The 22,625-nt window shown below is 50.7% G+C and overlaps 4 protein-coding genes and 2 pseudogenes across 4 annotated transcripts; all 6 read right to left on the reverse strand.

Annotated features, from left to right (window-relative positions):
- Positions 1–1,311: 1,311 nt before the first annotated feature.
- Positions 1,312–2,074, reverse strand: LOC134416408 (feather beta keratin-like). The gene is made up of 3 exons (XM_063153071.1): positions 2,065–2,074; positions 1,741–1,902; positions 1,312–1,646 (listed from the first exon to the last, which is right to left on the reverse strand). Exons 1-3 carry the CDS (start codon positions 2,072–2,074, stop codon positions 1,312–1,314), a joined length of 507 nt encoding a protein of 168 aa, XP_063009141.1.
- A 2,398-nt stretch (positions 2,075–4,472) lies between these two features.
- On the reverse strand, positions 4,473–5,202 carry LOC134416470 (feather beta keratin-like). Its single transcript, XM_063153194.1, has 3 exons — positions 5,195–5,202; positions 4,994–5,076; positions 4,473–4,804 (listed from the first exon to the last, which is right to left on the reverse strand). The coding sequence occupies exons 1-3, from the start codon at positions 5,200–5,202 to the stop codon at positions 4,473–4,475; spliced, it is 423 nt and encodes a 140-aa protein (XP_063009264.1).
- Positions 5,203–7,504: 2,302 nt separating this feature from the next.
- LOC134430773 (feather beta keratin-like) lies at positions 7,505–8,057 on the reverse strand (annotated as a pseudogene).
- Positions 8,058–10,667: 2,610 nt separating this feature from the next.
- On the reverse strand, positions 10,668–14,001 carry LOC134430784 (feather beta keratin-like). The gene is made up of 2 exons (XM_063178670.1): positions 13,739–14,001; positions 10,668–10,746 (listed from the first exon to the last, which is right to left on the reverse strand). The coding sequence occupies exons 1-2, from the start codon at positions 13,999–14,001 to the stop codon at positions 10,668–10,670; spliced, it is 342 nt and encodes a 113-aa protein (XP_063034740.1).
- Positions 14,002–16,844: 2,843 nt separating this feature from the next.
- LOC134416544 (feather beta keratin-like) lies at positions 16,845–17,574 on the reverse strand. The gene is made up of 3 exons (XM_063153312.1): positions 17,567–17,574; positions 17,366–17,448; positions 16,845–17,176 (listed from the first exon to the last, which is right to left on the reverse strand). Exons 1-3 carry the CDS (start codon positions 17,572–17,574, stop codon positions 16,845–16,847), a joined length of 423 nt encoding a protein of 140 aa, XP_063009382.1.
- Positions 17,575–19,875: 2,301 nt separating this feature from the next.
- LOC134430794 (feather beta keratin-like) lies at positions 19,876–20,425 on the reverse strand (annotated as a pseudogene).
- Between the last annotated feature and the right edge of the window lie 2,200 nt (positions 20,426–22,625).

The raw sequence follows: 22,625 nt of genomic DNA on the forward strand, positions 1-22,625 counted from the left end.
GGATTTCCAGGGCCCTTGTTCCTGCCGACAAGGATAGGACAATTTTTCCCCTACAAAGCATTTCCTAATGCAGGTCATACAGGGTGATGAGGAACAGTTGGAGTTGATTTGGAAGGCAAAATCCTGTCTTAGTGACCTCTGTGTTACATACAGAAAAAAAGAATCCTGCTGTGGATGCTGAGGGAGCCATGGCTGGTGTTTACCTCCACCTATCAGCAATGTCTTGGCAGTGTCACCTACTGCACCATTGCAGACTATGCAAGGATGTACAGGTGGTGTAAAGGGTCAGTGAGGTGTGTTGCTGTATTCATATAATATTTAATCAACCTGATCTGGGGCCTTGTGATCCAATTGTCCAGCTGGAGTCAGCTTGACAAATGAAGCGGCTCAATTGTCGTATCCATAAGACCAGAAGTGTTCAATATTCTCTAAAACGATGTGAGTTGGTGTGAGCAGGTTCGGGGTGCACAGGGGAGGGGGACCATAGGCTTAGTGAATCAAGGCCAGTTCAGGGCCACCAAGATTTCTGGAGGATTTTTCACAAGGGAGTGAGAGAGCTGGGACTTCCAGGAGACAAGGCTGGATGCTGGGTTTTTAGAAGTTGGCAACGGCAAAATGAAAAGAGATGGAATTCCATGGACAGAGCAGACAAGCCGTTCTTTAATGTGACGGTGGTCACCGAGTGGAAGAGGTGCAGGAGTTTCTCTCTGCTGGGGAGATGACAACCTGACCTGTCCATGGTTCTGCAAATGTTTCTCTGGGTTCCCTTCCTTGATCAGAGAGGATGGAAGCCCTTGCAGCGCTTCCCGAATTTCTCTGAGAGTGGATGTTATTGTGATTGTTTGTGTGGTTTGAGAGTTCTAATGGGAGGAGATCATGTCAAGGCTATGCTGGCCTAGAAAGTCTTTGTCAGAGCACCGAGCAGGAGAGCTTTGTTGTGTCAAAGCCTTTGGAATGGAAGATGATGTGTGTTTCTCATATACTGAAGGGCCACCCTTCACCCTTCAACTTCAAGCCTCCTGTGCCAGTTATGGTTGTTACCATTGAAGTTCTACTTGTTTAGGAAGGTGTTGTGCCCCTTTGCCTGCCAGGGGTGAGGATGTAAGGGCTTTGGAATTGAAAAGGAAGAGACAAGTGAATCTTTGATGCAGGAAAAGTTTATTGAGGCAAAAGAATTGAAAGGCAAGGGAGAGAACTTGAATGGATCCAGAGTGAGGTGCAAGTAGAGAGACCATCAGCTGAGGTGCTTTTGTTGCAGGAGCTGTTGGCAGAGGGCAGAGCTGGTGGTGTCAGGGGTGGTGCTGAGGGCCCTTAACAGATGTAGCCGCCCCTTCTGCCAGAGCAGCCCAGGCCTCCCAGGCCGTAGCCAAGGCCAAAGCCACCAAAGCCCCCGGAGATTGGCTGTCCCTGGACATTGAGCTCAGTGCCCAGAGCAGCGGAGGAGGTGGATCCGACGGGGGTGTTCTGGGGGAAGGAGGTCATGATGGGTCCTGGCAGGGTGACCATCACAGGGGAAGGGTTGATGATGACGCGGGAATCCTGGCATTGCAGGGCACAGGGCTCGTTGCAGCTGTTGGCCAGCGGGGTGGGTCCGCAGGGGCTGCAGCGGTTGTAGCAGGCCATGGGTGTGGTGTGGAGGGTGCCTGGAAGAGAGAGAGGGATGAGGCAGGGTAGAGGCGTGGGAGAGCAAGGAGAGAAGTGTGCAGGAGCAGGAGGTTTGCGGGCTTGAGGCTCACCTTGCTGTCGGCAGGAGCAGGAGGAGAAGGCTTGAGGAGAAGTGTGTGAGGGAGAGAGGCTCTGGGCTGTCTTTTATGCTGGTTCTGGAGGGGCGGGACAGCTTTGTCCCATGGCCTTGAGGCACTTTGCAGGCCACAGTTCCTGGCTGGCTCAGAGTGGTGAGTCCTGAGGTGGGGAGTGTTTTGCATTCCACAACTCTGCTGTGTCATGTTCTGTCTTTCAGTCCATGTTCATCTGACATTGGCGGCAGCTTTAAATACAGGTATTAGAGAACAAAGTCTGTTGATGGTGATGTTTATTGTGGAGGGCTGTGGACGTGACCAGTACTTTGGACCATGGGGCGTCAACCATGAAGCCACCCCCTGTCCCTGGTGTGCTGTGGTTTTTGGGTGTATTGTCAAGAAGGTCCTCATACCCTCCCAGCCATGTCAGGCTCATCTGGGCTTTGCAACTCTTCTGGGGGTGATGAGTGTCGCCTTCCATGTCATTCTCTCCCAGCCTGTCTCGTTGCCAGCATTCTAAACCTGTCTCCATGCCAGGCCTGTCCTGCTGGTTATGGGAGAACAATCCCTGTGACACCTCCCCTACTGTCCAACGTCTTGTGCTGGTTCATCCATAGCGCTCGAATAACTGGGCCTAACAAGGTCACACTGTGGGGTGCCATTGCTGTGATCAGAATGAAACCTGGAAAGGGAAATTTGGTGCTGGATAAGAAGGCATGAGGAGCAGTTGAAGGAACTGTGTCCATTTAGCTTTCAGAAAAAGTGAGTTGACCTTGTTACTCTCTAGAGCTACGACATCTAGGTTTATCATATCAGTTTTCTCATAAGCAGTTTTACAAGTCATGAGGTGAAGATAGTATTTCTTGCCGCAAATCTGCCCTGTGATGGCTCTTGAGTCCATGTCCATCTCTTCTTGGTGTCTGCTTTAATTTGAGACGTGATATTGGGGAGCATGGGCATGGATGATGTGTGTCAGAGAAAGCAGAATATACAACCAAATAGTAAGAACAATATGGTTGTCATCAGTGAGGGTGTTGAAAGGCCTTTCTGTGGTTTATTTTGTGGGTGTGTTGTGAAGATTTGCCCCATTCCACTGCAGCCATGTCAGGCTTGTGTGGCCTTTGTACCTGTGCTGTGCATGAGGAGCTGCCCCTTCCATTGTGGTCATTCCTCCTTTATAGTGTGAGTATTTGACACCAAAGGCTGGTGTGGATGGTGTGTGTCAAAGGGGACTGAAGACATGACTAAGATTTGGAGAGGTGGGGTGTCATCAGTGAGGTCATCCAATGGAACTCATGGTTTTGGGTGTGTTGTGGGTGAGGAGGGGCTCCAAACTATCCCCGCTGTGTCAGGCAGGTCTGGGCTTTGCATCTGTGCCAGGTGTGAGTGCCTGGAGTGTTGCATTGTGTGTCAGCATAGGTAGAGTTGCCCCTTCAGGGAGCTGGCAGGGATTGCAGTGACTGAGGCCCCACTTGGCTGTTTGACCATTCAGAAGGACCACGAGACTAAGGTTTGAAGGGAACCTCCCAAATCTGAAACAAGAGAACTCTGAAGTTGTGCATCTGGACAGGAATAGCATTTGCCTCTGGCTCATGCTGTAGGCTGAGAGTCTGAGAAGTGGCTTTTGTGAGCAGGACCCTCTGGTGCTGATCAAGAACCCAGACCAGAAAGTTGCAGTGGAGCATCACATTAGTGGAGCATCACGTGTCCATGACAGATTTCAGGAGATTCTTGCCGTGAAGTTGTGGGAGGTGGCCCTTCCTCTCTTTAGAACACTGAGGAGATCCTGTGAGGAGCCCTGTGGACAGTTCTGGCCTCCACAGGAGATGCACAAGTGGGTAGTGAACAAGGAGAGGTTGAGGGCCAGCAGATATTGCAAGGGTTGGACAATCTTTGGTATAGGAGAGACTGAGAGAGCATGGAGTCTGGGTAGACAAGGCTGGGCATGAATGTGTTATCAGTGAGTGGGAGCCCTGCTGTTCTCAGTACTCCACACATGAAGGAAAGAAGGCATGTGCACTATTGAAAATAGATGGAATACCATGGGTGGGAAAAGTAAGTATTTTTCAGTGTGTGTGGATTGTCCCAGAATGTAAGAGACAATGGGGTCTCTCTTCTTGGAGGTCCAAAACTGAACTGGACATAATTCTGGAAATCTTGCCTGTGCTGGGCCTGCTTGAGAAAGGGAGATGGAAGAATTTGCACTGCGGAGTTGCTGCCCAAGTGCATGATGTTATTCCTCTGTTTGTGGGGAGGACTCAATAAGTATTACGGGGAAGGGAATTTTTCAAGTGTGTGGTGGCATGGAGTGACTTTGTTATGCAGTGCCCAGGAGAGAATAGCAGTGAGCAAGACTTTGGTAGATGAGGTGAAGGCCTTGTGTCATGTTCTGGAAGATCTCCCCTCTCCCGTTTCCCATGTCAGTGTTGTTTGTTGTGGTGGGGACATATTTACTAAGAAACGTTCTTTGCTCCCTTTCCTTCCCCCATAATGGTTGAGTGCTGGCATTGCACAGGGTGAGGCTGTGAGACCATTGGAATTCAAAAAGAAGACGAAACAACTCAGGTTGTGATGCAAGGAAACTTTATTGAATACAAAGAAGGATGAGAAAAAAGAAGCTGAAGGAATCAAGTGTGAGGTGCAAGTAGAGTGACCATCAGCTGAGGTGCTTTGGTTGCAGGAGCTGTTGGCAGAGGGCAGAGGTGGTGGTGTCAGGGGTGGTGCTGAGGGCCCTTAACAGATGTAGCCATAGCCCCTTCTGCCATAGCAGCCCAGGCCTCCCAGGCCGTAGCCAAGGCCAAAGCCAAATCCGCCAGAGATGGGCTGTCCCTGGGCATTGAGCTCAGTGCCCAGAGCAGCAGAGGAGGTGGATCCGACGGCGGTGTTCTGGGGGAAGGAGGTCATGATGGGTCCTGGCAGGGTGACCAGCACAGGGGAAGGGTTGATGATGACGCGGGAATCCTGGCATTGCAGGGCACAGGGCTCGTTGCAGCTGTTGGCCAGCGGGGTGGGTCCGCAGGGACTGCAGCGGTTGTAGCAGGCCATGGGTGTGGTGTGGAGGGTGCCTGGAAGAGAAAGGGTGAGTTAGGACAAGGGTGTGGGAGTGTGAGGGGCAATGCTGTAGAAGAGTGAGGGAGTGTGGAGGCTGTAGTGGGGCTGTGGAGAGGTGTGAGGGCTGCTGAGGCTGGGGCAGAGCGTGCTGGAAGAGAAGAGCCAGGGGGACAGGAGCAGGAGGGTTAGGGCTTGAGACTCACCTGGTTGTCGGCAGGAGCAGGAGGAGAAGGCTTCGGTGAAGTGTGTGAGGGAGAGAGGCTCTGGGCTGGCTTTTATGCTGCTTCTGGAGGGGCGGGACAGCCTTGTCCCATGACCTTGGGGCATTTTGCAGGCCACAGTTCCTGGTTGTCTCAGAGTGGTGAGTCCTCCAGTGGGGAATGTTTTGCATCCCACAACTCTACTGCGTCATGTCTTACTTTTGAGTCCCTGTTCTTATGACATTGTCAGCAACTTTTAAATGCAAGTATTAGAGACCAAGGGCATTTGATGAAGATGTTTTTGTGGAGGGCTGTGGATGTCAGATTTGGCGAGTGGGTGTCACCAGTAAAGTGACCCAATGGCTGTGTTTTGCTGTGGTGTGTGGGTGTCTTGTGGAGAGGCTCCTCAGTCCCTCACAACCACGTCAAGCTCATCTGGGCTTTGCAGTTCTTCTGGGGATGATGTGTGTCCCCTTCCATCATCCACATTTTCTCCCTGTCCGATTGCCAACATTCTAAACCTGTCTCTATGGCATGCCTTTCCAGCTGGATGTGAGAAAACAATCCCTATGGTTTGGGGACTCTTGTTCAGGCCCTGTAATGTCTTGGGTTTTATTCATCAGTAGTGCTCATCTCAACTTGCCATAGCTTGGTCACACTGTGGGGTTCCATTGCTGGACTCTGAGTGACACTTAGAAATGAAATCTTGTGAAGGATCAGAAGATGATGTCTGTGGAGCACTTGAATGACCTGGATACATTCAATTTTCAGAAAAAATGTATTGACCTTTTTACTTTCTGAAGGTACATGAATGTAAATCATAATGTCAGTCTTACCTGGCCCAGGCTGATGAGCCATGAGCTGGGGACTCTTTTTCTTCCTGTAACTCTACATTTCCATGTCCTGCTTTTGTGCTTGAGTCCATCTGACCTTGGCAGCATCTTTAAAGTTAGAGCTGGTATTTGGGAGGATTTGCTTGGAAGGTGCGTGTCAGAGAAACCAGAATAAACCACAAATACCTAGGAAACTTGGGATGTCAACAATGAGGTCAACGCATGGGACAGGGGTTCTTTGGTTTGTGGCTGCTTTTGAGGGAGGGACCCCATTCCATTACAGCCCTGTCAGGCTGCTCTGGGCTTTGTGGCAGTGCTGGGCATTAGGTCCTGCCCCTTCCAGTGCATTTACTCCCTCCCACCTTGCCCATGGATTTTCAGGGACCTTGTTCCTGCTGACAAGGATGGGACAATTTTTCCCCTACAAAGCATTTCCTAATGCAGGTCATACAGGGTGGTGAGGAACAGTTAGAGTTGATTTGGAAGGCAAAATCCTGTCTTAGTGACCTCTGTGTTACATACAGAAAAAAAATCTTTCTGTGGATGCTGAGGGAGCCATGGCTGGTGTCTACCTCCACCTCTCAGCAATGTCTTGGCAGTGTCACCTACTGCACCATTGCAGACTATGCAAGGATGTACAGGTGGTGTAAAGGGTCAGTGAGGTGGGTTGCTGTATTGATATAATATTTAATCAACATGATCTGGGGCCTTGTGATCCAATTGTCAAGCTGGAGTCAGCTTGACAAATGAAGCGGCTCAATTGTCGTATCCATGAGACCAGAAGTGTTGAACATCCTCTAAAACGATGTGAGTTGGTGTGAGCAGGTTCAGGGTCCACAGGGGAGGGGGACCACAGGCTTAGTGAATCAAGGTCAGTTCAGGGCCACCAAGATTTTTGGAGGATTTTTCACAAGGGAGTGAGAGAGCTGGGACTTCCAGGAGACAAGGCTGGATGCTGGGTTTTTAGAAGTTGGCAATGGCAAAATGAAAAGAGATGGAATTCCATGGACAGAGCAGACAAGCCCTTCTTTAATGTGACGGTGGTGACAGAGTGGAAGAGGTGCAGGAGATTCTCTCTGCCGGGGAGATGACAACCTGACCTGTCCATGGTTCTGCAAATGTTTCTCTGGGTTCCCTTCCTTGATCAGAGAGGATGGAAGCCCTTGCAGCGCTTCCCGAATTTCTCTGAGAGTGGATGTTATTGTGATTGTTTGTGTGGTTTGAGAGTTCTAATGGGAGGAGATCATGTCAAGGCTATGCTGGCCTAGAAAGTCTTTGTCAGAGCACCGAGCAGGAGAGCGTTGTTGTGTCCAAGCCTTTGGAATGGAAGATGATGTGTGTTTCTCATATACTGAAGGGCCACCCTTCACCCTTCAACTTCAAGCCTCCTGTGCCAGTTCTGGGTGTTACCATTGAGGTTCTACTTGTTTAGGAAGGTGTTGTGCCCCTTTGCCTGCCAGGGGTGAGGATGTAAGGGCTTTGGAATTGAAAGGGAAGAGACAAGTGGATCTTTGATGCAGGAAAAGTTTATTGAGGCAAAAGAATTAAAAGGCAAGGGAGAGAACTTGAATGGATCCAGAGTGAGGTGCAAGTAGAGTGACCATCAGCTGAGGTGCTTTGGTTGCAGGAGCTGTTGGCAGAGGGCAGAGCTGGTGGTGTCAGGGAGTGGTTCTGAGGGCCCTTAACAGATGTAGCCATAGCCCCTTGTGCCAGAGCAGCCCAGGCCTCCCAGGCCGTAGCCAAGGCCAAAGCCACCAAATCCGCCAGAGATGGGCTGTCCCTGGGCATTGAGCTCAGTGCCCAAGGCAGCGGAGGAGGTGGATCCGACGGCGGTGCTCTGGGGGAAGGCGGTCATGATGGGTCCTGGCAGGGTGACCAGCACAGGGGAAGGGTTGATGATGACGCGGGAATCCTGGCATTGCAGGGCACAGGGCTCGTTGCAGCTGTTGGCCAGCGGGGTGGGTCCGCAGGGACTGCAGAGGCTGTTGCAGGCCATGGGTGTGGTGTGGAGGGTGCCTGGAAGAGAGAGAGGGATGAGGCAGGGCAGGGGTGTGGGAGAGCAAGGAGAGAAGTGTGCAGGAGCAGGAGGTTTGCGGGCTTGAGGCTCACCTTGCTGTCGACAGGAGCAGGAGGAGAAGGCTTGAGGAGAAGTGTGTGAGGGGGAGAGGCTCTGGGCTGTCTTTTATGCTGGTTCTTGAGGGGTGGGACAGCTTTGTGCCATGGCCTTGAGGCATTTTGCAGGCCACAGTTCCTGGCTGGCTCAGAGTGGTGAGTCCTGAGGTGGGGAGTGTTTTGCATTCCACAACTCTGCTGTGTCATGTTCTGTCTTTGAGTCCATGTTCATGTGACATTGGCGGCACCTTTAAATACAGGTATTAGAGAACAAAGTCTGTTGATGGTGATGTTTATTGTGGAGGGCTGTGGACGTGACAAGAACTTTGGACCGTGGGGCGTCAACCATGAAGCCAACCCTTGACCCTGGTGTGCTGTGGTTTTTGGGTGTATTGTCAAGAAGGTCCTCATACCCTCACAGCCATGTCAGGCTCATCTGGGCTTTGCAACTCTTCTGGGGGTGATGAGTGTCCCCTTCCATGTCATTCTCTCCCAGCCTGTCTCGTTGCCAGCATTCTAAACCTGTCTCCATGCCAGGCCTGTCCTGCTGGTTATGGGAGAACAATCCCTGTGACACCTCCCCTACTGTCCAACGTCTTGTGCTGGTTCATCCATAGCGCTCGAATAACTGGGCCTAACAAGGTCACACTGTGGGGTCCCATTGCTGTGATTAGAATGAAACCTGGAAAGGGAAATTTGGTGCTGGATAAGAAGGCATGAGGAGCAGTTGAAGAAACTGTGTCCATTTAGCTTTCAGAAAAAGTGAGTTGACCTTGTTACTCTCTAGAGCTACGACATCTAGGTTTATCATATCAGTTTTCTCATAAGCAGTTTTATAAGTCATGAGGTGAGGATAGTATTTATTGCCGCAAATCTGCCCTGTCATGGCTCTTGAGCCCATGTGCATCTCTTCTTGGTGTCTGCTTTAATTTGAGACTTGATATTGGGGAGCATTGGCATGGATGATGTGTGTCAGAGAAAGCAGAATATACAACAAAATAGTAAGAACAATATGGTTGTCATCAGTGAGGGTGTTTAAAGGCCCTTCTGTGGTTTATTTTGTGGGTGTGTTGTGAAGATTTGCCCCATTCCACTGTAGCCATGTCAGGCTGGTTTGGCCTTTGTACCTGTGCTGTGCCTGAGGAGCTGCCCCTTCCATTGTGGTCATTCCATCTTTATGGTGTGAGTATTTGAAACCAAAGGCTGGTGTTGATGGTGTGTGTCACAGAGGACTGAAGGCGCGACCAAGATTTGCAGAGGGGGGGTGTCATCAGTGAGGTCATCCAATGGAACTCTGATTTTGAGTTTCTGGGTGTGTTTTTTGACGGGGCCCCAAACTAACCCAGGTGTGTCAGACTGATTTGGGCTTTGCATCTTTGCCAGGTGTGAGTGCCTGGACTTTTCCATTCCTTGCCAGGAGTGGGAGAGTTGACCCTTCAGCGAGCTGGCAGATGTTGGTGTGTCTGAGGCCACACTTGGCTGTTCCATCAATCAGAAGGACCTCAAGACTAAGAGTTAATCAAATCTCCCAGATTTAAAGCAAGGAAAATCTGAAGTTGTGTACCTGGTCCGGAATTGCACTGGGCCCTGGATAATGCTGTGGTCAGGGAGCCTGAAATGTGGCTTTTGTGAGCAGGACCCTGTGGTGCTGGTGGAGAACATAGACCAGAAGATTGCATTGGGGAATTACTTCAATGGGGCATCACCTGCGTCCAACACAGATTTCAGAAAATTGTTCCCATGAAATCAGGAGAGGTGGCCCTTCCTCTCTTTAGAGTACTGGTCAAATCCCATGTGGGGTGGTGTGGATAGTTCGGGCCTCCACAGGTGAAGAAGAACAAGGGGGTGGTGGACAAAGATCAGTTGAGAGCCACCAGATAATTAAGGGCCTGGTGGGTCCTTGCTAGAAGACACACTAAGAGAGCTGGGACTCTGAGGAGACAAGGCTGGACAAACGGAGTCACCAGTGTGTGGGAGCCCAGCTGTTCTCAGCACTGCACACTTGACGGGAAAGAAGGCATGTGTACCAGTGACAATAAGTGAATACCAGAGGCAAAGGAAAGGAGAATTTTTCAGTATATGTGGATGATCAAGAGACAATGGTTCTTCTTCTTGGGGGTCCAAAACTGAACTGGCCCTAATCCTGGAAATTGTTCTCCTGCAGAGCCTGCTTGAGCAGAGGGGATGGAAGCACTTGCTCTCCAGATTTCATGCCCAAGTGGATGCTCTTGTACCTCTGTTCACGGGGAGAACTCAAGAGTGCTACTGGGAAGAGAATATTTCAAGTGTATGCTGACATAGAGTGACATTGTCAGAGCAGCGCCCAGGAGAGAATTGTTGTGTCCAAGCCTTTGGTGGATAAGGTGATGGCCTTGTGTCATGTTCTGGAAAGTGCCCAACTCTCCCCTGTTTCGCTTGTGAGCGTTGGTTGTTCCTGGTGGGGACATATTTGCTAAGAAATGTTCTTTGCTCCCTTTCCATCCCACATAATGGTTGAGTGCTGGCATTTCACAGCGTGAGGGTGTGAGACCATTGGAATTCAAAAAGAAGACGAAACAACTCAGGTTGTGATGCAAGAAAACTTTATTGAATACAAAGAAGGATGAGAAAAAAGAAGCTGAAAGAATCAGGAGTGAGATGCAAGTAGAGAGACCATCAGCCCAGATGCTTTGGTTGCAGGAGCTGTTGGCAGAGGGCAGAGCTGGTGGTGTCAGGGGTGGTGCTGAGGGCCCTTAGCAGATGGAGCCATAGCCCCTTCTGCCATAGCAGCCCAGGCCTCCCAGGCCGTAGCCAAGGCCAAAGCCAAATCCGCCAGAGATGGGCTGTCCCTGGGCATTGAGCTCAGTGCCCAGAGCAGCGGAGGAGGTGGATCCGACGGCGGTGTTCTGGGGGAAGGAGGTCATGATGGGTCCTGGCAGGGTGACCAGCACAGGGGAAGGGTTGATGATGACGCGGGAATCCTGGCATTGCAGGGCACAGGGCTCGTTGCAGCTGTTGGCCAGCGGGGTGGGTCCGCAGGGACTGCAGAGGCTGTTGCAGGCCATGGGTGTGATGTGGAGGGTGCCTGGAAGAGAGAGGATGAGGAAGGTTAGCGGTGTGGAGGAGCAAGGAGATGAGTATCTGCAGGGTGGGGGACTTTGGAGGCTGTTGTGTGGCTGTGTGGTGGTCTGAGGGCTGCAGAGGCTGGGGCTGAACGTGCTGGAAGAGAAGGGCCAGGGGTGCAGGAGCAGGAGGGTTAGGGTCTTTTGACTCACCTTGTAGTCTGCAGGAGGAGAAGGCTTGAGGAGAAGTGTGTGAGGGAGAGAGGCTCTGGGCCGGCTTTTATGCTGGTTCTGCAGGGGCGGGACAGCATTGTCCCATGGCCTTGGGGCATTTTGCAGACCACAGATCCTGGTTGTCTCACAGTGGTGAATCCTCCAGTGGGGAATGTTTTCCATCCCACAACTCTGCTGTGTCACATCTTAATTTTGAGTCCCTGTCCTTATGACATTGTCAGCAACTTTTAAATGCAAGTATTAGAGACCAAGGGCATTTGATGAAGATGTTTTTGTGGAGGGCTGTGGATGTCAGATTTGGCGAGTGGGTGTCACCAGTAAAGTGACCCAATGGCCGTGTTGTGCTGTGGTGTGTGGGTGTCTTGTGGAGAGGCTCCTCAATCCTTCACAACTACGTCAAGCTCATCTGGGCTTTGCAGTTCTTCTGGGGATGATGTGTGTCCACTTCCATCATCCACATTTTCTCCCTGTCCCATTGCCACCATTCTAAACCTGTCTCTATGGCATGCCTTTCCAGCTGGATGTGAGAAAACAATCCCTATGGTTTGGGGACTCATGTCAGGCCCTGTAATGTCTTGGGTTTTATTCATCAGTAGTGCTCATCTCAACTTGCCATAGCTTGGTCACACTGTGGGGTTCCATTGCTGGACTCTGAGTGACACTTAGAAATGAAATCTTGTGAAGGATCAGCAGATGATGTCTGTGGAGCACTTGAATGACCTGGATACGTTCAATTTTCAGAAGAAATGTGTTGACCTTTTTACTTTCTCAAGGTACATGAATGTAAATCATAAGGTCAGTCTTACCTGGCCCAGGCTGATGAGCCATGAGCTGGGGACTCTTTTTCTTCCTGTAACTCTACATTTCCATGTCCTGCTTTTGTGCTCGAGTCCATCTGACCTTGGCAGCATCTTTACAGTGAGAGTTGGTATTTGGGAGGATTTGCTTGGAAAGTGCGTGTCAGAGAAACCAGAATAAACCACAAATACCTAGGAAACCTGGGACGTCAACAATGAGGTCAACGCATGGGACAGGGGTTCTTTGGTTTGTGGCTGCATTTGAGGGAGGGACCCCATTCCTTTACAGCCCTGTCAGGCTGCTCTGGGCTTTGTGGCTGTGCTCAGCATTAGATCCCGCCCCTTCCAGGGCATTTACTCCCTCCCACCTTGCCCATGGATTTTCAGGGACCTTGTTCCTGCAGACAAGGTTGGGACAATTTTTCCCCTACAAAGCATTTCCTAATGCAGGTCATACAGGGTGATGAGGAACAGTTGGAGTTGATTTGGAAGGAAAAATCCTGTCTTAGTGACCTCTGTGTTACATACAGAAAAAAAGAATCCTGCTGTGGATGCTGAGGGAGCCATGGCTGGTGTTTACCTCCACCTATCAGCAATGTCTTGGCAGTGTCACCTACTGCACCATTGCAGACTACGCAAGGATGTACAGGTGGTGTCAAGGGTCAGTGAGGTGGGTTGCTGTATTCATATAATATTTAATCAACCTGATCTGGGGCCTTGTGATCCAATTGTCAAGCTGGAGTCAGCTTGACAAATGAAGCGGCTCAATTGTCATATCCATGAGACCAGAAGTGTTGAACATCCTCTAAAACGATGTGAGTTGGTGTGAGCAGGTTTGGGGTCCACAGGGGAGGGGGACCACAGGCTTAGTGAATCAAGGTCAGTTCAGGGCCACCAAGATTTTTGGAGGATTTTTCAGAAGGGACTGAGAGAGCTGGGACTTCCAGGAGACAAGGCTGGATGCTGGGTTTTTAGAAGTTGGCAACGGCAAAATGAAAAGAGATGGAATTCCATGGACAGAGCAGACAAGCCGTTCTTTAATGTGGCGGTGGTGACAGAGTGGAAGAGGTGCAGGAGTTTCTCTCTGCCGGGGAGATGACAACCTGACCTGTCCATGGTTCTGCAAATGTTTCTTTGGGTTCCCTTCCTTGATCAGAGAGGATGGAAGCCCTTGCAGCGCTTCCCGAATTTCTCTGAGAGTGGATGTTATTGTGATTGTTTGTGTGGTTTGAGAGTTCTAATGGGAGGAGATCATGTCAAGGCTATGCTGGCCTAGAAAGTCTTTGTCAGAGCACCGAGCAGGAGAGCTTTGTTGTGTCAAAGCCTTTGGAATGGAGGATGATGTTTGTTTCTCATATACTGAAGGGTCACCCTTTACCCTTCAAGCCTCCTGTGCCAGTTATGGTTGTTACCATTGAGGTTCTACTTGTTTAGGAAGGTGTTGTGCCCCTTTGCCTGCCATGGGTGAGGATGTAAGGGCTTTGGAATTGAAAAGGAAGAGACAAGTGAGTCTTTGATGCAGGAAAAGTTTATTGAGGCAAAAGAATTAAAAGGCAAGGGAGAGAACTTGAATGTATCAAGAGGGAGGTGCAGGTAGAGTGACCATCATCTGAGGGGCTTTGGTTGCAGGAGCTGTTGGCAGAGGGCAGAGCTGGTGGTGTCAGGGCTGGTGCTGAGGGCCCTTAGCAGATGGAGCCATAGCCCCTTCTGCCATAGCAGCCCAGGCCTCCCAGGCCGTAGCCAAGGCCAAAGCCAAATCCGCCAGAGATGGGCTGTCCCTGGGCATTGAGCTCAGTGCCCAGAGCAGCGGAGGAGGTGGATCCGACGGCGGTGTTCTGGGGGAAGGAGGTCATGATGGGTCCCGGCAGGGTGACCATCACAGGGGAAGGGTTGATGATGACGTGGGAATCCTGGCATTGCAGGGCACAGGGCTCGTTGCAGCTGTTGGCCAGCGGGGTGGGTCCGCAGGGACTGCAGCGGTTGTAGCAGGCCATGGGTGTGGTGTGGAGGGTGCCTGGAAGAGAGAGAGGGATGAGGCAGGGTAGAGGCGTGGGAGAGCAAGGAGAGAAGTGTGCAGGAGCAGGAGGTTTGCGGGCTTGAGGCTCACCTTGCTGTCGACAGGAGGAGAAGGCTTGAGGAGAAGTGTGTGAGGGAGAGAGGCTCTGGGCTGTCTTTTATGCTGGTTCTGGAGGGGCGGGACAGCTTTGTCCCATGGCCTTGAGGCACTTTGCAGGCCACAGTTCCTGGCTGGCTCAGAGTGGTGAGTCCTGAGGTGGGGAGTGTTTTGCATTCCACAACTCTGCTGTGTCATGTTCTGTCTTTCAGTCCATGTTCATCTGACATTGGCGGCAGCTTTAAATACAGGTATTAGAGAACAAAGTCTGTTGATGGTGATGTTTATTGTGGAGGGCTGTGGACGTGACCAGTACTTTGGACCATGGGGCGTCAACCATGAAGCCACCCCCTGTCCCTGGTGTGCTGTGGTTTTTGGGTGTATTGTCAAGAAGGTCCTCATACCCTCCCAGCCATGTCAGGCTCATCTGGGCTTTGCAACTCTTCTGGGGGTGATGAGTGTCGCCTTCCATGTCATTCTCTCCCAGCCTGTCTCGTTGCCAGCATTCTAAACCTGTCTCCATGCCAGGCCTGTCCTGCTGGTTATGGGAGAACAATCCCTGTGACACCTCCCCTACTGTCCAACGTCTTGTGCTGGTTCATCCATAGCGCTCGAATAACTGGGCCTAACAAGGTCACACTGTGGGGTGCCATTGCTGTGATCAGAATGAAACCTGGAAAGGGAAATTTGGTGCTGGATAAGAAGGCATGAGGAGCAGTTGAAGGAACTGTGTCCATTTAGCTTTCAGAAAAAGTGAGTTGACCTTGTTACTCTCTAGAGCTACGACATCTAGGTTTATCATATCAGTTTTCTCATAAGCAGTTTTACAAGTCATGAGGTGAAGATAGTATTTCTTGCCGCAAATCTGCCCTGTGATGGCTCTTGAGTCCATGTCCATCTCTTCTTGGTGTCTGCTTTAATTTGAGACGTGATATTGGGGAGCATGGGCATGGATGATGTGTGTCAGAGAAAGCAGAATATACAACCAAATAGTAAGAACAATATGGTTGTCATCAGTGAGGGTGTTGAAAGGCCTTTCTGTGGTTTATTTTGTGGGTGTGTTGTGAAGATTTGCCCCATTCCACTGCAGCCATGTCAGGCTTGTGTGGCCTTTGTACCTGTGCTGTGCATGAGGAGCTGCCCCTTCCATTGTGGTCATTCCTCCTTTATAGTGTGAGTATTTGACACCAAAGGCTGGTGTGGATGGTGTGTGTCAAAGGGGACTGAAGACATGACTAAGATTTGGAGAGGTGGGGTGTCATCAGTGAGGTCATCCAATGGAACTCATGGTTTTGGGTGTGTTGTGGGTGAGGAGGGGCTCCAAACTATCCCCGCTGTGTCAGGCAGGTCTGGGCTTTGCATCTGTGCCAGGTGTGAGTGCCTGGAGTGTTGCATTGTGTGTCAGCATAGGTAGAGTTGCCCCTTCAGGGAGCTGGCAGGGATTGCAGTGACTGAGGCCCCACTTGGCTGTTTGACCATTCAGAAGGACCACGAGACTAAGGTTTGAAGGGAACCTCCCAAATCTGAAACAAGAGAACTCTGAAGTTGTGCATCTGGACAGGAATAGCATTTGCCTCTGGCTCATGCTGTAGGCTGAGAGTCTGAGAAGTGGCTTTTGTGAGCAGGACCCTCTGGTGCTGATCAAGAACCCAGACCAGAAAGTTGCAGTGGAGCATCACATTAGTGGAGCATCACGTGTCCATGACAGATTTCAGGAGATTCTTGCCGTGAAGTTGTGGGAGGTGGCCCTTCCTCTCTTTAGAACACTGAGGAGATCCTGTGAGGAGCCCTGTGGACAGTTCTGGCCTCCACAGGAGATGCACAAGTGGGTAGTGAACAAGGAGAGGTTGAGGGCCAGCAGATATTGCAAGGGTTGGACAATCTTTGGTATAGGAGAGACTGAGAGAGCATGGAGTCTGGGTAGACAAGGCTGGGCATGAATGTGTTATCAGTGAGTGGGAGCCCTGCTGTTCTCAGTACTCCACACATGAAGGAAAGAAGGCATGTGCACTATTGAAAATAGATGGAATACCATGGGTGGGAAAAGTAAGTATTTTTCAGTGTGTGTGGATTGTCCCAGAATGTAAGAGACAATGGGGTCTCTCTTCTTGGAGGTCCAAAACTGAACTGGACATAATTCTGGAAATCTTGCCTGTGCTGGGCCTGCTTGAGAAAGGGAGATGGAAGAATTTGCACTGCGGAGTTGCTGCCCAAGTGCATGATGTTATTCCTCTGTTTGTGGGGAGGACTCAATAAGTATTACGGGGAAGGGAATTTTTCAAGTGTGTGGTGGCATGGAGTGACTTTGTTATGCAGTGCCCAGGAGAGAATAGCAGTGAGCAAGACTTTGGTAGATGAGGTGAAGGCCTTGTGTCATGTTCTGGAAGATCTCCCCTCTCCCGTTTCCCATGTCAGTGTTGTTTGTTGTGGTGGGGACATATTTACTAAGAAACGTTCTTTGCTCCCTTTCCTTCCCCCATAATGGTTGAGTGCTGGCATTGCACAGGGTGAGGCTGTGAGACCATTGGAATTCAAAAAGAAGACGAAACAACTCAGGTTGTGATGCAAGGAAACTTTATTGAATACAAAGAAGGATGAGAAAAAAGAAGCTGAAGGAATCAAGTGTGAGGTGCAAGTAGAGTGACCATCAGCTGAGGTGCTTTGGTTGCAGGAGCTGTTGGCAGAGGGCAGAGGTGGTGGTGTCAGGGGTGGTGCTGAGGGCCCTTAACAGATGTAGCCATAGCCCCTTCTGCCATAGCAGCCCAGGCCTCCCAGGCCGTAGCCAAGGCCAAAGCCAAATCCGCCAGAGATGGGCTGTCCCTGGGCATTGAGCTCAGTGCCCAGAGCAGCAGAGGAGGTGGATCCGACGGCGGTGTTCTGGGGGAAGGAGGTCATGATGGGTCCTGGCAGGGTGACCAGCACAGGGGAAGGGTTGATGATGACGCGGGAATCCTGGCATTGCAGGGCACAGGGCTCGTTGCAGCTGTTGGCCAGCGGGGTGGGTCCGCAGGGACTGCAGCGGTTGTAGCAGGCCATGGGTGTGGTGTGGAGGGTGCCTGGAAGAGAAAGGGTGAGTTAGGACAAGGGTGTGGGAGTGTGAGGGGCAATGCTGTAGAAGAGTGAGGGAGTGTGGAGGCTGTAGTGGGGCTGTGGAGAGGTGTGAGGGCTGCTGAGGCTGGGGCAGAGCGTGCTGGAAGAGAAGAGCCAGGGGGACAGGAGCAGGAGGGTTAGGGCTTGAGACTCACCTGGTTGTCGGCAGGAGCAGGAGGAGAAGGCTTCGGTGAAGTGTGTGAGGGAGAGAGGCTCTGGGCTGGCTTTTATGCTGCTTCTGGAGGGGCGGGACAGCCTTGTCCCATGACCTTGGGGCATTTTGCAGGCCACAGTTCCTGGTTGTCTCAGAGTGGTGAGTCCTCCAGTGGGGAATGTTTTGCATCCCACAACTCTACTGCGTCATGTCTTACTTTTGAGTCCCTGTTCTTATGACATTGTCAGCAACTTTTAAATGCAAGTATTAGAGACCAAGGGCATTTGATGAAGATGTTTTTGTGGAGGGCTGTGGATGTCAGATTTGGCGAGTGGGTGTCACCAGTAAAGTGACCCAATGGCTGTGTTTTGCTGTGGTGTGTGGGTGTCTTGTGGAGAGGCTCCTCAGTCCCTCACAACCACGTCAAGCTCATCTGGGCTTTGCAGTTCTTCTGGGGATGATGTGTGTCCCCTTCCATCATCCACATTTTCTCCCTGTCCGATTGCCAACATTCTAAACCTGTCTCTATGGCATGCCTTTCCAGCTGGATGTGAGAAAACAATCCCTATGGTTTGGGGACTCTTGTTCAGGCCCTGTAATGTCTTGGGTTTTATTCATCAGTAGTGCTCATCTCAACTTGCCATAGCTTGGTCACACTGTGGGGTTCCATTGCTGGACTCTGAGTGACACTTAGAAATGAAATCTTGTGAAGGATCAGAAGATGATGTCTGTGGAGCACTTGAATGACCTGGATACGTTCAATTTTCAGAAGAAATGTGTTGACCTTTTTACTTTCTCAAGGTACATGAATGTAAATCATAAGGTCAGTCTTACCTGGCCCAGGCTGATGAGCCATGAGCTGGGGACTCTTTTTCTTCCTGTAACTCTACATTTCCATGTCCTGCTTTTGTGCTTGAGTCCATCTGACCTTGGCAGCATCTTTAAAGTTAGAGCTGGTATTTGGGAGGATTTGCTTGGAAGGTGCGTGTCAGAGAAACCAGAATAAACCACAAATACCTAGGAAACTTGGGATGTCAACAATGAGGTCAACGCATGGGACAGGGGTTCTTTGGTTTGTGGCTGCTTTTGAGGGAGGGACCCCATTCCATTACAGCCCTGTCAGGCTGCTCTGGGCTTTGTGGCAGTGCTGGGCATTAGGTCCTGCCCCTTCCAGTGCATTTACTCCCTCCCACCTTGCCCATGGATTTTCAGGGACCTTGTTCCTGCTGACAAGGATGGGACAATTTTTCCCCTACAAAGCATTTCCTAATGCAGGTCATACAGGGTGGTGAGGAACAGTTAGAGTTGATTTGGAAGGCAAAATCCTGTCTTAGTGACCTCTGTGTTACATACAGAAAAAAAATCTTTCTGTGGATGCTGAGGGAGCCATGGCTGGTGTCTACCTCCACCTCTCAGCAATGTCTTGGCAGTGTCACCTACTGCACCATTGCAGACTATGCAAGGATGTACAGGTGGTGTAAAGGGTCAGTGAGGTGGGTTGCTGTATTGATATAATATTTAATCAACATGATCTGGGGCCTTGTGATCCAATTGTCAAGCTGGAGTCAGCTTGACAAATGAAGCGGCTCAATTGTCGTATCCATGAGACCAGAAGTGTTGAACATCCTCTAAAACGATGTGAGTTGGTGTGAGCAGGTTCAGGGTCCACAGGGGAGGGGGACCACAGGCTTAGTGAATCAAGGTCAGTTCAGGGCCACCAAGATTTTTGGAGGATTTTTCACAAGGGAGTGAGAGAGCTGGGACTTCCAGGAGACAAGGCTGGATGCTGGGTTTTTAGAAGTTGGCAACGGCAAAATGAAAAGAGATGGAATTCCATGGACAGAGCAGACAAGCCGTTCTTTAATGTGGCGGTGGTGACAGAGTGGAAGAGGTGCAGGAGTTTCTCTCTGCCGGGGAGATGACAACCTGACCTGTCCATGGTTCTGCAAATGTTTCTCTGGGTTCCCTTCCTTGATCAGAGAGGATGGAAGCCCTTGCAGCGCTTCCCGAATTTCTCTGAGAGTGGATGTTATTGTGATTGTTTGTGTGGTTTGAGAGTTCTAATGGGAGGAGATCATGTCAAGGCTATGCTGGCCTAGAAAGTCTTTGTCAGAGCACCGAGCAGGAGAGCGTTGTTGTGTCCAAGCCTTTGGAATGGAAGATGATGTGTGTTTCTCATATACTGAAGGGCCACCCTTCACCCTTCAACTTCAAGCCTCCTGTGCCAGTTCTGGGTGTTACCATTGAGGTTCTACTTGTTTAGGAAGGTGTTGTGCCCCTTTGCCTGCCAGGGGTGAGGATGTAAGGGCTTTGGAATTGAAAGGGAAGAGACAAGTGAGTCTTTGATGCAGGAAAAGTTTATTGAGGCAAAAGAATTAAAAGGCAAGGGAGAGAACTTGAATGTATCAAGAGGGAGGTGCAGGTAGAGTGACCATCATCTGAGGGGCTTTGGTTGCAGGAGCTGTTGGCAGAGGGCAGAGCTGGTGGTGTCAGGGCTGGTGCTGAGGGCCCTTAGCAGATGGAGCCATAGCCCCTTCTGCCATAGCAGCCCAGGCCTCCCAGGCCGTAGCCAAGGCCAAAGCCAAATCCGCCAGAGATGGGCTGTCCCTGGGCATTGAGCTCAGTGCCCAGAGCAGCGGAGGAGGTGGATCCGACGGCGGTGTTCTGGGGGAAGGAGGTCATGATGGGTCCCGGCAGGGTGACCATCACAGGGGAAGGGTTGATGATGACGTGGGAATCCTGGCATTGCAGGGCACAGGGCTCGTTGCAGCTGTTGGCCAGCGGGGTGGGTCCGCAGGGACTGCAGCGGTTGTAGCAGGCCATGGGTGTGGTGTGGAGGGTGCCTGGAAGAGAGAGAGGGATGAGGCAGGGCAGGGGTGTGGGAGAGCAAGGAGAGAAGTGTGCAGGAGCAGGAGGTTTGCGGGCTTGAGGCTCACCTTGCTGTCGACAGGAGCAGGAGGAGAAGGCTTGAGGAGAAGTGTGTGAGGGGGAGAGGCTCTGGGCTGTCTTTTATGCTGGTTCTTGAGGGGTGGGACAGCTTTGTGCCATGGCCTTGAGGCATTTTGCAGGCCACAGTTCCTGGCTGGCTCAGAGTGGTGAGTCCTGAGGTGGGGAGTGTTTTGCATTCCACAACTCTGCTGTGTCATGTTCTGTCTTTGAGTCCATGTTCATGTGACATTGGCGGCACCTTTAAATACAGGTATTAGAGAACAAAGTCTGTTGATGGTGATGTTTATTGTGGAGGGCTGTGGACGTGACAAGAACTTTGGACCGTGGGGCGTCAACCATGAAGCCAACCCTTGACCCTGGTGTGCTGTGGTTTTTGGGTGTATTGTCAAGAAGGTCCTCATACCCTCACAGCCATGTCAGGCTCATCTGGGCTTTGCAACTCTTCTGGGGGTGATGAGTGTCCCCTTCCATGTCATTCTCTCCCAGCCTGTCTCGTTGCCAGCATTCTAAACCTGTCTCCATGCCAGGCCTGTCCTGCTGGTTATGGGAGAACAATCCCTGTGACACCTCCCCTACTGTCCAACGTCTTGTGCTGGTTCATCCATAGCGCTCGAATAACTGGGCCTAACAAGGTCACACTGTGGGGTCCCATTGCTGTGATTAGAATGAAACCTGGAAAGGGAAATTTGGTGCTGGATAAGAAGGCATGAGGAGCAGTTGAAGAAACTGTGTCCATTTAGCTTTCAGAAAAAGTGAGTTGACCTTGTTACTCTCTAGAGCTACGACATCTAGGTTTATCATATCAGTTTTCTCATAAGCAGTTTTATAAGTCATGAGGTGAGGATAGTATTTATTGCCGCAAATCTGCCCTGTCATGGCTCTTGAGCCCATGTGCATCTCTTCTTGGTGTCTGCTTTAATTTGAGACTTGATATTGGGGAGCATTGGCATGGATGATGTGTGTCAGAGAAAGCAGAATATACAACAAAATAGTAAGAACAATATGGTTGTCATCAGTGAGGGTGTTTAAAGGCCCTTCTGTGGTTTATTTTGTGGGTGTGTTGTGAAGATTTGCCCCATTCCACTGTAGCCATGTCAGGCTGGTTTGGCCTTTGTACCTGTGCTGTGCCTGAGGAGCTGCCCCTTCCATTGTGGTCATTCCATCTTTATGGTGTGAGTATTTGAAACCAAAGGCTGGTGTTGATGGTGTGTGTCACAGAGGACTGAAGGCGCGACCAAGATTTGCAGAGGGGGGGTGTCATCAGTGAGGTCATCCAATGGAACTCTGATTTTGAGTTTCTGGGTGTGTTTTTTGACGGGGCCCCAAACTAACCCAGGTGTGTCAGACTGATTTGGGCTTTGCATCTTTGCCAGGTGTGAGTGCCTGGACTTTTCCATTCCTTGCCAGGAGTGGGAGAGTTGACCCTTCAGCGAGCTGGCAGATGTTGGTGTGTCTGAGGCCACACTTGGCTGTTCCATCAATCAGAAGGACCTCAAGACTAAGAGTTAATCAAATCTCCCAGATTTAAAGCAAGGAAAATCTGAAGTTGTGTACCTGGTCCGGAATTGCACTGGGCCCTGGATAATGCTGTGGTCAGGGAGCCTGAAATGTGGCTTTTGTGAGCAGGACCCTGTGGTGCTGGTGGAGAACAGAGACCAGAAGATTGCATTGGGGAATTACTTCAATGGGGCATCACCTGCGTCCAACACAGATTTCAGAAAATTGTTGCCATGAAATCAGGAGAGGTGGCCCTTCCTCTCTTTAGAGTACTGGTCAAATCCCATGTGGGGTGGTGTGGATAGTTCGGGCCTCCACAGGTGAAGAAGAACAAGGGGGTGGTGGACAAAGATCAGTTGAGAGCCACCAGATAATTAAGGGCCTGGTGGGTCCTTGCTAGAAGACACACTAAGAGAGCTGGGACTCTGAGGAGACAAGGCTGGACAAACGGAGTCACCAGTGTGTGGGAGCCCAGCTGTTCTCAGCACTGCACACTTGACGGGAAAGAAGGCATGTGTACCAGTGACAATAAGTGAATACCAGAGGCAAAGGAAAGGAGAATTTTTCAGTATATGTGGATGATCAAGAGACAATGGTTCTTCTTCTTGGGGGTCCAAAACTGAACTGGCCCTAATCCTGGAAATTGTTCTCCTGCAGAGCCTGCTTGAGCAGAGGGGATGTAAGCACTTGCTCTCCAGATTTCATGCCGAAGTGGATGCTCTTGTACCTCTGTTCACGGGGAGAACTGAAGGGTGCTACTGGGAAGAGAATATTTCAAGTGTATGCTGACATAGAGTGACCTTGTCAGAGCAGCG

Source organism: Melospiza melodia, chromosome 1, assembly GCF_035770615.1.
Source record: "Melospiza melodia melodia isolate bMelMel2 chromosome 1, bMelMel2.pri, whole genome shotgun sequence".
In the NCBI taxonomy this organism is placed as follows: Eukaryota; Metazoa; Chordata; class Aves; order Passeriformes; family Passerellidae; genus Melospiza; species Melospiza melodia.